General features: G+C 43.6%; 1 protein-coding gene across 1 annotated transcript in view; it reads left to right on the top strand.

The window, feature by feature from the left end:
- The first annotated feature begins 856 nt into the window (after positions 1 to 856).
- Positions 857 to 14,552, top strand: part of MTF1 (metal regulatory transcription factor 1) — a 39,133-nt gene continuing 25,437 nt past the window's right edge. Inside the window, exons 1-2 of the mRNA XM_016218646.2 lie at positions 857 to 900; positions 2,498 to 2,956. Of these exons, the coding sequence (XP_016074132.2) occupies positions 2,549 to 2,956 (408 nt within the window). The 5' untranslated portion in view covers positions 857 to 900; positions 2,498 to 2,548. The remainder of the gene's footprint in view (positions 901 to 2,497; positions 2,957 to 14,552) is intronic.

Here is a 14,552-nt window from a genome sequence, read left to right as displayed (position 1 = left end):
CTTCCAAGGATTTAGAAAAGACGGGAGCATAATGAAGGCATAATCAAAGTCGCTTCTTGGGACCTGAACCACTCCTTGGAAGTGTAAAATGTGATTTAGGTATCAGCCAGTAGGATGACGACGTGAACGGTTAAAGGAAGGGGGTGGCCAGTAGGTGGCGTTGGCTGGCCCCCGGCGCGAGTACGGCTGGGAGCCGACCTTCCTCGGCCTGGGGAAAAGTTGGACGGAGCTGGGCGGGAGCGTGAGGGAGCTGTGCTGCTTAAGGGCCTACGCGAGGGGGAAGGGGCGGCGGCGGGCTCGGGCTGGGCTTGGGGTACTCCCTCGTTCCGCCATGTGGGTTCAATCTTCTTTCTCGGACCCTCCTGCCTATATCTGAACTTTGCTGGGGCCCCAGAGAGAAATGGCGGGAGCGTCACAGCCTTCCACGCTCCCTTTGCGGGTTCCAGACGGGATTCGGATACCTAACCGTGCGTGGTCCTTTCGGTCGCGTTTGTGGCTGCCGTGGCGAAGGCGGCCAGCGCGAGCCGCACTGAGGCTCCTTTGGATTAGCGCAGGGCTTCAGTCCCCCGACCATGCGTCTGGTGCCGCGGGAGTAACCCCCACTCCCTGCGGGCGGCGGAAGCGGCGCGCACTTCCCTGCGCGGGACGAACGCGCGCGACAAACTCACCGTCCCGCAACGTCTCCCAGGGCCCCACCCTCCCCGCTCGCCGATTGGAGGCTCCAGCTCAGCCCCTACACCCCCTAAACCAACCAGAAGTGCCAGGGGGAGGTGGAACGGGTCTCTCCTCCTTCCTCCGGAAAGCGGAAGCGGAAGTGACGTTTGGGGAAGGTGGAGGCAATCATGGTGCCGCTGGGGAGGGGAGAAGCTGCCGCTGCCGCCGTTGCCGGGAGCCGCGGAGGTAAAAGGCGAAACTAGACGCGGCTTGGGCTGGGGGCTTCCCTGGGGGCGCGGGACTTAGGCTCCCTCCTGAAGAATTTCCCAGTAGGGACCCCTGTCCGGTCACCATAGGGACCCCACCCCTCCTCCGTTTCCATGGGGATGGGTATCCAGCCCCCCTCTCCTGTTTCCATGGAGACCCGGACCCTGCCCCTCTTCGCCAGGCTTGGAGCCCCCCAGCCTGTCTTAAGATGTTTCCGTGTGGCCCTGGCTGGGAGCTTTTCCAGACAGGTTTCTTTCCCAGCCTCCTCTCTGGGGTGCTCTGTTTGTACTCCTCGTCTGCCATCCTCAAACCTCCTGGTCTTGTTTGTTTCGGACAGTTGGTCTCAGCTTGGCTGTCGAAGGTGCCTGGGCAGCCCAGTGGGGCCCCGGTGCTCTGCTCTCCTCTCAGATGCAGCGAAATGTGCATCTACCGGGTTGCGTAAGCCAGAGCAAGAGGTCGGGCGGGCTCTTCCCGGATCCGATCCCTTGGCCTGTGTCTGGTAACTCTCTCTCTGTCTAGCTGCCCCACTACGTAAGAGGTTCACTTTCTAATCCAGAGCAGAAGAGAAAGATAAAGTGCAAATCCAGACTGAAAACTAAAAGTGACGTGATTATTTTTAAATTCTCTCTTCTGCCTGCTAGACTAAAATTTGTAGAACCTCTGTGTTTGCAGGTAAATGAGGAATCACTGTTCCAAAACAGGAAAGATTCAGGTTTGTTATTTCCCCCAAGAGAGTGTATCTGCGGGTCTTTCATTCATTTAACTGACATCTCCTGAACTCCTAGCGTCAGTGTACTGTGCTAGGGACACTAGAAACAGAAATAAGACCCATCATTCCCTCACTGCAGAGAGCGCACTATACAAGAGATACTTTTGCTGGATACCAGATTGTTTTAGGGCATAAACAGATAAAATTATTTTCATTAGATATGCCTGATTAGAAATCAGCCCCTCTACTCAGAAGCTGAAACATCTGTTCTAGGAAGGAGGGAATGAATTCACACTTGTTTCCTTTACTATTGCTTTAATGTACATTATCTCTTTTACTCCACATAACTGTGAGAGAACAGGAATTACCAGTCCTACCTTACGCATTAGAAAAATGCACAGAAAAATTCCCCAAGTAGTAAGTGGCAAAGATGGAATTTGTGGGTAGGTGACACTGCCTCCAAAACTTTGCTCCTTCCATTTGTAGACTGCTCTGCCTCTTGGTCTGATTTGGGGCTATATTTGAGTGGGGTTTCCTTACTTTTAAGATTTATAGCAACTCAGACTTGAAGCATTTTGCCCCTTTATCCCCGTTAGGTATGTTGGCCAACCTTCAAATTGTTTGGCAGTGCAGCACATTTGGAAGGTCTCGTGAACTTCTACTCATTACTTCAATTTTTTTAAAAAGGCATTGCTTTTAAAATGACTTGATGGTTTCAAAGTAAAACTTAAAAAATTATTCCCAGGGAAGATGATTTTTCATTTACTTTGACTTGCTCTTGAAATGAGAGGAAAAAAGAACCCTGTGGTTGCTGAGAAGGTCCCGAGATCCTGTGGTGTCACTAACTCTGGCTTTGTTCTGTTGCAGACAGGTCATCACCTCTCCATTTCTCACAATTGGGCTGAGCACAATTGAACCATGGGGGAACACAGTCCAGACAACAACGTCATCTACTTTGAGGCAGAGGAAGATGAGCTGACCCCCGATGACAGGATGCTCAGGTTTGTGGATAAAAACGGACTGGTGCCTTCCTCATCTGGAACTGTTTATGATAGGACAACTGTTCTTATTGAGCAGGACCCTGGCACTTTGGAGGATGAAGAAGATGATGGACAGTGCGGAGAACCCTTGCCTTTTCTAGTAGGGGGTGAAGAGGGCTTTCATCTAATAGATCATGAAGCAATGTCCCAGGGTTATGTGCAACACATTATCTCACCAGATCAGATTCATTTAACAATAAACCCTGGTTCCACGCCCATGCCAAGAAATATCGAAGGTGCAACCCTCACTCTGCAGTCGGAATGTCCAGAAACGAAACGGAAAGAAGTAAGTAAATCAGCGGCTGAGGGCTCAGTTTGGCTTTGGGGAAAGTCCTTACACAACTCTTGTTGGCAATTTTAGCTGGGGAGGTAAAGGAATCCCTGGAATGAGGACCTACAGTGGCTTTGCTTGTCAGTCGTACATATGCTTCACGTTTTGTTGTGACTGCTTTCTGGAACTTTTGGTTTGGAAGCTTACATTGAAATTTGGGAAAACTAAATTATAATTTTACAAATTTTCCTCCCCAAATCATAAATAAAAGAAATTTCATTGAGGCAAATCTATATTTTTGATGCTGAAATGACTAGACCTGGCTTACCTCTGGGTTATATGTAAATGATTTGTTTTGGAGATGAGTCTGCTGGAATATGCTTTTTTAGTGGATGTTTAATGAATAATAAAGGCTGTCTTTCATAAGAAATTCAGGCAAGAGACACTAAATGAGAGCAGGTTATCTAAAATAAGTTTTCATGCTTATATTTAGCTAATGTGAATAAGGTAATGCATGTCTCAATGCTTTGGAAAGTGTAAAACATTGTACTAGTGGTGATTATTAGAATAAAAGATGTGGCGTAAAGGTAGTGTTATACATTATCCAGGAACTAATTGAAGGTCAATTAGAAAAAATAGATCACTGGTAGCTTCAATGCCAGGGACTAAATGTAAAATGTTACCAAATAGACATAGGGTAAATTGTTTGGCAGAATAGTTTTTTCTTGTAATTAAGGTCTTGAAACTGGGGGATTTTATTATTCATGGCATATGGCTTTTCCTTTGCTAGCCTTAGGATCTCAGAGCTGGAAGGAGCCCTAGAGAGACCATCTTGTCCTACCTCCTTACCCCATGCAGGAGTCTCTCTGTAGCATCTCTGACATCAGTTCATCTGGTCTCGTTTGAACACTTCCAGAATGATGAGAGCACAGTGTTTCATGGCTCAGCCTAATAGATTTGTTGGCTAGCTCTGATTGTTAGAAAGCTTTTACTTGTATAGAGCCAAAATCTGTCTTCCTGCAGTTGCTGCCTACTCTTTCTAGTTCTGCCTTCCTGAACAACAGCAAATTAAACCTTCCTCTCACAGGACAACCCATCAGATATTTAAAGATTGTGGAGGTCTCTTGATCTTTCCCCGTACAGGCTAAACACCTCCGTTTATTTAAAGATTCCTCTTACAACATTTTCCCCTTGTTTCTCATCAGCCTGCTCTCCTTTGATTGTATAAATTCCAGTTTTCCAAATTCCTCTTAAAATTCATAATTGAGCACAGTCTCACAATTGCAAGTCAACTAGCACTGAATACTGTGTGATTCTTATTTTTAATCTGGACACTGTACTACAATTAATATATAGTCTGTATTTTAGTAACGGTGACGTCATACTCCCAGCCAGCCCCCCACAACAAAGAATTATGTAGCCCAAAATATCAATTGGTTATGTTCCAATAAAACTTTATTTACAAAATGGGCAGTGGGCTGGATTTGGCCCACTAGCTGTAGTGTGCCTACCCCTGGACTAGAACACAGGGAGTAGTAAAAGATAAAGATGGTAAGATAGTAGAGATCCAGACATGGAAGGCAGTGATACCATGCTAAGGAGTTTGGACTGTATTCTGGAACCAGAGGGAAACCACTGAAGGTATTTGAGCAAGGAGTGATGTAGTTAGAGTCGCATTTTAGAAAGATTGCTCTGGTAGCAGTGGTAGCTTGATTGCCCAGTCAGGAGATAGTTGTAGTTTAGGTTTGGGGTTTCATTTGCGTCTGGTGAAGGATAGTGGCCTTGTATGTGGAAAGGCCAGAGCTTTTCTTGAAGTATAGGAGAACTTGGTATGATATTAGAGTGTGAAGTATGAGCCATGAATTGGGTGATTCAAAGGACTCATCCAGTTTTCCAAGTGTGTTGCGTTTCTTCTGTGTCTTAGCACAGGGGCCTCACAGATGATTCACACAACTTTAATTCTAGGTAGTGAGCCGAGCAGTTAGAGTCAACTGTGATAGGTACTTTAACAGGCATATTCATAGTGCTGTGTGCATGCTGAGGAGAAAGCAGCTACCTCTGCTGGCCCTTGCACTCTCTGGGAATGGCAATTCCATAACAGAAATCAAGAAGACAAGAACGGGAGAAAGCTTGTGGGGAAATTGATGAGTTTGGTTGGAGTATGTTGAATGCATAGTCCTTGAGAAAAGTAAAGTGAACAAGTTGAGAAGCCCATTGGAAATGTGAATTGGGAGTCGAGGAAATGGGTTGGGATTAGAATTGTGGATCTGTGAAGGGGCAATAGTTCAAACTGTGGGCAGTTTACTCAAGGGAGAAGTAAGAGTTGACCTGAGAATGTAAGGGTTAGAAAGAGAAAGAGGAACCATAGATCACATAAAGGGATGGGTGGAATGCAGTGCTGTGGAAGCTGAGGGAAGAGAGTTGCAGGAAGTGTGAATATTTCTCTGTGACCCTGCAGAGGAATTGAGGGGCCCAAGAGAAGCCATTAGTTCTGCTCTCTGTGCAGTTGATCACATCATGAGAAGACTCAGTAAAGCCCTGGGGCTGAAGCCAGATTTTGAGCGATGTAGAAGTGAGTGGGTGGTAAGGAAACAGGAGGCAGGAAGTGTCAGGTTTTTTGTGTTTTTTTATATGGTAGTTGGAGGAAGAAGAGTGTTAAGGCAGTAGTAACTTAAGGGGACTGAATCATTTTTTTAGCACAGAAAATCTGACATAGCTCAGGGCCAATCGATGTTAATGATTACTAGTGAAAGTGTTTCAAGAGCAAATGTTAGGGAAACATTAAGTTAAATTAGGACAGAGGTTTGTTTATTACAGGGTTTCTCAGAGCTTTTGAGGTGTTAATAACCAAGAAGGAAGGAAAGGCAGAATTCTCCAAATGTTTTTAACTTGGTTAAGTATTTTTCAGTGTCATTACCAGGGTCAGTGTTTTGGGGAACACGTTTTGGGATATGCTGATCTAGGCAGAAGGGGATGTGGCAGGGAGGGAATGATTATGCAGTGAGTGATAGGAGCTGCCACTAGCCCACTCTGTACTACTTGCAGGCCTGGTTTACCATTCATGACTCAGGTCATTGATAATCATGTTGAATAGGACAAGGTCAAGGGTATTATGAGCACCTTGTTCAGTCTACTGTGGATTTAGCTCATTGGACTTTCCTCTCTCCACATTTTTCCATTCTATCCATGAGACCTACGTGGAAGATTCTGTAAACTGTTTTGTTGTTGTTAATCCTCACCCAATGATATTTTTCCATTGATTCCCCTAGAGAGAATGGAAGGGAAAGGGGGGGTAGAGAGAGAAAGAGACAGAGAGAAACGTCAATGTGAGAGAGACACATCGATTAGTTGCCTCCCACACTCACCTCGAACGGGCTCAGGAATTAGACCTGCAACCCAGATATGTGCCCTTGACCAAAAATCGAACCTGTGACCCTTCAGTGCTCTAACCTTGAGCCACACCTGCCAGGGTGCTGTATACTGTTTTTGAAATCAATAGGTGTGGAGTTGGTTGGGGATTGAGAGAGAAGCAGCAGTGGCTTTTAGTCTTTTAAAATCTTGCTAAGTGACTGGGCATTCAAGAGACTTGCCTTCCTGAAGCACCCTCTTACTTTAGCTTTTGCTTTAACAGTGATTTTATTTTTTTGGTATTTAAATTTATTTAATTGGCCGAAGAGACCAATGTTTATAACTGTTTGATAACACTCTTCATGATTCTTTACTTCCGCTCCCTCTTTTTCAAAACTTAGTCTCTGTCTCCATCTCCCATGCCCAGGTGTTACTCTTGAGAAATCTAATCATTTGAAAACTAGTTAGTCTTCTTGGTTTCTTAAGCAGCTTATTTCCTGAGTCAGATTTTAGCCTGAATTTCCTGTTTACCCCTGATTGTTCCATTGCTTTCTGTAGTGGGTAGTTGGCTTACCTATTAGTCATGTGCCACATAACAATGTTTCTGTCAAGCCGGGCCTGTCAACAGAGCCATATACAGTGGTGGTTCCATAAGATTATAATGGAGCAGCGGTGTGTTGTAGAATTGAATACCTGAAACCTGTGTAATTTCATTAACCAATGTCACACCATTAAATTTAAAAAAAGAGAGATTATAATGGAGCTGAAAAATTCCTATCATCTAGTAATGTCCTAGCCATGGTAGCGTCCTAGAGCAAAGCATTACGTGTTTGTGGTGATACTGGAGTAAACAAACCTGCACAGCCAGTCATATAAAAGTATAGCACATATAATGATGTACAGTACATAGTACTTGATAATGATAATAAATTACTATGTTACTGGTTTATGTATTTACTATAGTATGCTTTTTATTGTTATTTTAGAGTGTGTTCTTTCTACTAAAAACCAAGTTTGCTGTAAAACAGTATGCTGCGTTAGGCCAGCAGCAGCCTCACACATCTCGTGTTTACTGTATATCTTGATTGCATCACTTTCTCTTGTGCTTGATTTACTCTCATGTTGTTTTGTATAGTAACATGCTATATAGGTTTATATCCTAGGAACAATAGGCTATACCATTTCGCCTAGGTCTGCAGTAGGTTAGACCTTCTAGGTTTGTGTAAGTGCACTCTGTGATGTTTGCCAACAAAGAAATCGCCGAAGGATACATTTCTCAGAATGTATCCCCATCATTAAGTGGCACATGATGGTGCTTCATTGTTTTTCCTCATGCTTGCCTTGTGCAAGAATAAACCAACCAGAACCTTGCTACAGATACTGTCTTTTCCTTCCACAGGGACACTGGTCATTCTGACTCTAATTTCATGTATCATCTTCTCATACTTGCTGTTTTACTACGCATATCTGTTGATTTGGTAGCTTTGAAAAATTTCCAATTAAAATATTGTCATTCTGCTTGAGATCAGCATTTTTAAGAGTAGCTCCTTTAAGGTCTTTCTACTCTGGGTTTCTAAGTTGTGTTTTCTTTAGTTGGTTCATGCAGTGCATGGTTTCCCAAACCTGCATCTATGCCCTTCCTGAGAACCTGCCAGATTGTTTAGGTACCTGTTCATCTCTGTTGAAACACATTGGTGAACATAATATACACCTCGCCTGTTGTAGCGCTGTCCCCCCCAGCCTCCCTGCCCCTGTGACTAACTGACTTTGTCACTTTTCTGCTAAATAGTTGGCCAAGAAGTATGGAGAAAGCCAGCAATCATATACCAAGTATGTTCTTCATGTACCAAAGTAATCCAGTGCAATGATTGAGAAAGGGGGGAAATTTTTTTTTTTTAATATATCTTTATTTCAGAGAATGGAAGGGAGAGGAGGAGAAAGAGATAGAAACATCAATGATGAGAGAGTCATTAATCGGCTGTGTCCTGCACGCCCCCGACTGGGGATGGAGACGGCAACCCAGGCATGTGCCCTGACCGGGAGTCAGACCGCAATCTCCTGGATCTAGGTGGATGCTCAACTGCTGAGCCACTCCCGGCTGGGCAAAGGGGGGAAATTTGACTCCAGTGTTTCGGAGCCTTTATGCAATGGCTCCTTTACTTTGGGAGACTTACTTCTTATATCATTCCTCATTGTCAGTCCTTCAGGCTGTGGAATGATCCACTCAAACTAGGATAGTACAGGCTTTCCCAGAGGGGAACCGCCCACTTTCAGTCTTTGCATATTATTATTATATTTCTGTACAGGTTCCTTCTGAACTCCCGCAGAATTCCCATTGAGAACTAGGACAGACAGAGACTGGTTTTGGTTGAAATTCTAGAGTTAAAGATCCATTCATTCTTTTCACGAGCCTTTACGTATTGAGTACTTTTGTCAGATATCAGGAAAGAAACAGTTCCTGCCCTGAGCACTTGGAATCCAGTAGGGAGACTGCTGGAGGCCATATGTGTCAGGTTCTGTAGGAATCCAGGGCTGGAAGCGTTTTCTGTTTACCACCAGATGAAGCTGTTGTAGCGCTGTCCCCCAGCTGTCCCCTGCATGCCTGCATGTGTGTTACATACCTCTCCCTGGTCATCAGCAAATCCCTCACTGAGGCTTGCTGGCCTGGAAAAGGGACAGGGTGGTTTTGTGTACATATTGGTTTTCTAACATGGTGCTGCAGGAATAACAGGTCTCAGATTTACACTTTATATAGGCTGTGCCTTTTGGGTATTGCTAAAATTTTGCTATTGTAGAACACTGGAGAAAACTTGTGTTTTCATGTCTTTCTCTTATTTAAACCGAGCTTATTCTTAAAATCATTTCTTCTGTGATTTGGACAGGGATAATTTAGACCTGGGTTCTATCTTTGTTTTGATATATATAGTATGTGGCCTTGGGCAGGTTGCTCTGTTACCAGTTTTGTAAAATTGAAATAAAAATATCTCATTGTATTTGGTGAAGATGAAATGAGATTTACTCATATATAAATACAGAGCACTCTAAGCATAAAACATTTAGCACAGTGTCTGGTGCATCATGGTTGTTCCGTGAATGTTCATTTATTTCTCTTTCTTATAGGCCCACATGCTTCATGAAGGAGGATGGGAGGTAATCTCCAGTTTAAGAAGAGTTTACAGTGGTCTTTGTTAGGAACTCTTTGGGAGCATTTTCTACTTAAAACAAAGTTATAAATTGTGGTTAGGTTCCAGAACAGGCTACAGAAGTCCCAGTAACTCCTAATTAGCTGAACTGTCATATTAATGCCATACGAAATGTGAACCACAGTTTGTAATCATGTTCTCAAATGAGAACAGGTTTGTAGTGCTGCTGCAGGGATTCTGTGAGCACCAGCCCTTGCCACAGCTCCCCTTCTTGGCTCCCTTTGACTTCCTTAGTATTGGGCCACTGAAAGTTACTTCCATGATGGGCAGTTGGGGCACCAGGCAAAGCTGAGGCTCTTAGAGCTAAAGAATGAGGACTCCTATTATTCTGGAAGTAGCAGTGGGGAGAGCATACGATACCTGGCATCTGTGGAGCGCCTGCTATGTGTTAGTTACTACGTCAGGAGCTTTAATATAGTTTTGTATTAATTTTCCTAACAATTTTATAAAATAAGTACTGTTGACCCACATTTTACAGATGAGAAAACTGAGACTTAGAAACATACCATTAGCAAGGGGTAGAACTAAGATTTGAACTGAGGACTTTCTGAATGCCAAGGCCTGTCCTTTTCTAGCATAACACACTGTTTTTGCAAAGACAGGGAGAATGGACACGGACCTGCTAGCTGTGAAAAGGGCTGGGAAATGAGGGCAGCAGGATGCCATTAGTTCTAAGGGTAGAAGGTTGAGGAGTGGGAACAGCCGTATGAATTTAGCTCTGGTGGTGGACAGCGGGAGGCCTGGTGAAGAAAGGAGGTCAGTTCACAGCTCTTCTACGTCTCTTTTGAGCTCTGGTTGCACATTATGAGTGGAAGAAATGAGATCAATGCCAGCATAGGAGCAGAACTGGTATCAGGGAGAGGGAAGGGGAAGTCCCTAGTGACAGGGAGGAAAGGGCAGCTCCTACAGCAACAGTATCCCGCCCAGTCATTTATTTGTAAGAATGTTCATATGCTAGGTGCTCAGAATCAGAGACTCCATTCCTTAGTATGGGACTGTTAATATGTGTAGAGTTTAATTCTCTCAGATTCATTACTTTTTCCTCCAGTAGAGACCCAGCCTTTTTTCTTTTCTGAAATTTTTTAAGCTTTTGTCTCCTGGAATTCCAAGGTTTAATTTTCTCATTTTTGCTTATTTCATTCACCTTTCCTTTTCTGATTCTATTAACTTAACAGGGCAGTCATCTTTGTTGAATATTTCTCTACTCTAGAACTACTTAGAACACTTTGTAAAGCAATATCAGTTCTCTTAGAGCTCCTGCTTCCTGCCCATTGCTAGTATTAGACCCCGTCCTCGCTGAGCCTCACCTGTCCTCTCTCCAACTTAGCCGTCGACAGCTCTCTTTGAGACTACATAGGAAAATCAAAGTGATGCAGTTTGCAAGCTCTTTCGGAGAAACACGTTTTATTATCTGTTGGAATCTTCAGTGACATTATGTTCATAGTATATATACTCTAATTAATTTTGATAGGCAGATTAATTATGAGCCACCTCTCCCTCAAGTTCTTTGAATTTAGCTTGGGCATCACCTCCTTTGAGAAGCTTTTCTTAGTCAGCCCCAGGTCTAAGTTAAATGCTTTTTCTCTGCATTTCTCTGTATTCTGACATCCATTTATCGGCACAGCTTTTCATACCATCTTGCTCTTGTCTATCCGATTCTCCTCTTCATTTGAGCTCCTTGAGGAGCAGGGGCTATTTTTTCCGTATTTCCATCACCTGGGACACTGTAATCCCTGGAGCATAATTTTTGGATGTACCCATGTATGATAACCTTACCTGTATTTAAATGTACCACATGTTACAATACCTCCTGTGTGTAACCAGGAAAACATACATGGTTGTTTGCAACTTCCTGTTCTTATCCGGTTTGAGGAGGGTTAGTTTTTCCTTTTTGTGAAACCTGGTGCTGTTTAAAATGATTCTGAAAGACCAAATAGTGACTTCCGTTTACTGGCTCCCTCCAAATGGGGTGAGAGATTGCTCATTTATTCAGCATATTATGAGGGAGCAGGCATTTGCTTTGACAGTCAGCCATCTCTCCACCTTTAAATACAAATATCTTCCTAGTCTCTGTCCCCTCCTAACTCTCTCCTGTCTCTCTCTTCTCAGCCAAGTCTATTTATTTATTTATTTACTTTTCTTAATCCTTACTTGAGTATTATTTTTTCCTTTTTTTTAAATTTTATTTTTTTTAGAGAGAGAGAATGGAAGGGAGGGGAGTGGGGAGAGAGAAAAAACAACAACATCCATGTGAGAGAAACACATCGATTGATTGCCTCCCCACTTGTGCCCCGATCAGGGCCAGGGATCAAACCTGCAATTCAGGTATGTGCCCCGACCAGGAATTGAACCCGAAACCCTTTGACCCATGAGCTGATGCTCTACACTGAGCCACACCAGCCAGGGCTCTTTTTTTTATTTTTAAGTATTTATCTTCTCACATACTTTTTATTATGTAGTGCCCGTGGTTGAAAACAAGTGTGAACATACGACAATAGAGTATACATGGCCCAATTTTATGAGTACGTAGAAAGAAGCTTCAGAAATGAACATCTAAAAGTTGGTCCTGGCCCCAGCATTTAATCTAACTTTAAAAGTAGTTATGGCCTGCCCTGGCCAGTTGGCTTTGTTGGGTGGTGCATCATCTTGTATACCAAAAGGTTGTGGGTTTGATTCCTGGCCAGGGCACATACCCGGGTTGCAGGTTCCATCCCTGGTTGGGATGAGTGCAGGAGACAACTGATCTATATTTCTCTCTCACCCTCTCCCTTTTTCTCTCTTTAAAAATCAATAAAAAACATATCCTCAGCTGTGGCTGCATGGCTCAGTTGGTTGGAGCGTCATCCTGTGTACCCAAGGGTTGCGGGTTTGATTCCCAGTCAGGGCGCATACCAAGGTTGCGGGCTTGGTCTAGGTCAGGGCACATATGGGAGGCAACCTGTCGATGTTTCTCTCTCACATCAGTGTTTCTCTCTCCCTCTCTTCCCCCTTCCTTTCCTCCCCCCTTCCTCTATCTCTAAAATCAATAACATATCCTCAAGTGAGGATTAAAAAACAATAACAAACTTATGAATATACCTGGTTAACTTAGGAAAAAAACTGGAGTGGAGTTTTTCCATCCTAGGTGATTTTTTACTATTTCCTAGGATAAGTTAAAAAAAACCAAGTCTTTGATTTTGTATGTATGTTAGAATAGTGTGTTCATTTGTTAAAAGGTCAGGGTAATGTCTCTTGTCCCATAGAAGACACTACTGGAAGCTTGATGATTTAATTTACCCCCAAATTATATTGAGTTTCTTACTTATCTATGTGCCAGTTATCCAGTGAAAGTTTTTTTTAAAATTCATGGTAGGTATTATCCTTCTACCACTTTCATTTAGTAGCGAGTTGGGAAATGCAGACCAATTTTAATTTTGACTTAGAATTCCACCTAATTTTAGTTTAACTTAATTACAGTGAAAACACAGTAGTCTATAAAGAGCACTGAAGTATAGGGAGGGTAGTGGGTGAGGCTGTAGATGAAAGCATGGGCTTGTGAGCTCACCGGTACCTTGACTTGAATTCCTCTGCTGTGTGAACTACAGCATTTCTTGAGCCTTGTTTCTTCACCTGGTAAGCACTGCTTCACCTTTATTACTCAACTCAACAGGCAGGTCTTTTACTAAGCATTTTCTGATTCCTCCAGGTTAAAGTTCTCGTTCCTCCAACTCTCTGTCTCTTCAAAAAATCAGAAGCTATGACACCATTGAGCTTGCATTCTCCATGGCCTTGGTCTTCTGGTGACTGCCTTCTCCAGGCACTTTACATATATACGATTAATTTTGTTTGTTACTCCTTATAAAGGGGGGGAAAGACTGGGTATGTGTTCTCTAGTTCACCATTTGGGAGGTTTCGGTTTAGCTGGCTACTTCATGGATTAATTGGCCCACCTGGCTCTTTTACTTTGAACCTCTTGTTTAGGTATCAGCATTTCTAAGGCTGTGAACTTTTTGATAGAGACGACTTTTGTCTTTATATCCTTATTGCCGAGCACATACCTGACACACAGAAAGCCTTAGTGAGCACTCGCTGAATTGACCTGAACTGAATGGAGTAAGACCTTTCTGACCAGAGGAGTTTGCCCTTCTCTCCCTTTGCCGCGTCATTGCCTTGGTTGGATCCTGGCGTTCACCTTGTGCAGTGTTCTCATAGCACAGAGCATCCTGGTTGAAGGAAGCGGTCGGCTCTTTCTGAAGACGGAGAAAGGAAAAGATGTACTTAAAGTACAGCAGGATTGATTAAAATTAGGTAGGGACACGTTCCCCAGCTCTAGCATTTGCTAGGAATGGGCTATCACAAGATGCTTCCGCATCCTTTTATTTAGAAACCTTCCGCACAGTTCACACACACCTTCTCGAAGCGGAGGGAAAAGCAGATTCCTTGAGTCCATGTAGTGCACCAGTGAATGATCAGAATGTTTCATAAAATCCTGACATCTAATATATAGTGTAAAGATGTATTAACTTTAAGACATTATAGGTTTAGACAGAATTTGAGAACAAATTTTAGTCACCAGGTACACAACTTTTGGAGAAAAATGCAGAATTTGTCTTTCCATAATTCGCTCCTCTATCAGAAGCGGCGGTCCCGGCCCAGTTTACTGCAAGAGTCGTCAGATTCACTGTCTCCAGCTCCTTGCTTTTCTTACTTCTTAGCGCATTACGTTCTGGCTACTGTTCCTTCCCCTCCAATGAAGCTAGTCTTGCTGGGCCAGTTATGACTTGGTGAGTTGGCCGAATCCAAGAAATGCTTTGTCAGTCATCTCTGCTGCATCTGACCCAGTTACCATCCTCCTTGAAACTGCTCCTTTGCCGCTTGTAGTCCTTGTTGCTACTGGCCTTAGCGTTAAGTCCTGCTGGTTTCATGTTGTTCATTTGTTTAGCCATTTAGTCTTTCATTCAGCAAATATGAATCAAGTGTCACTTCTTCACAACACTAGGCCCTGTGGCTGTGGCAGTGACCAAGACAGACGTGACAGGCATGGTCCCTGTTCTCATGGAACATATAGCCCAAATGGAGAG

Source organism: Miniopterus natalensis, chromosome 9, assembly GCF_054644295.1.
Source record: "Miniopterus natalensis isolate mMinNat1 chromosome 9, mMinNat1.hap1, whole genome shotgun sequence".
In the NCBI taxonomy this organism is placed as follows: Eukaryota; Metazoa; Chordata; class Mammalia; order Chiroptera; family Miniopteridae; genus Miniopterus; species Miniopterus natalensis.
The sequence above is the reverse complement of the archived record's forward strand: the minus strand, read 5'-3'. Positions and strand labels throughout refer to the sequence as shown.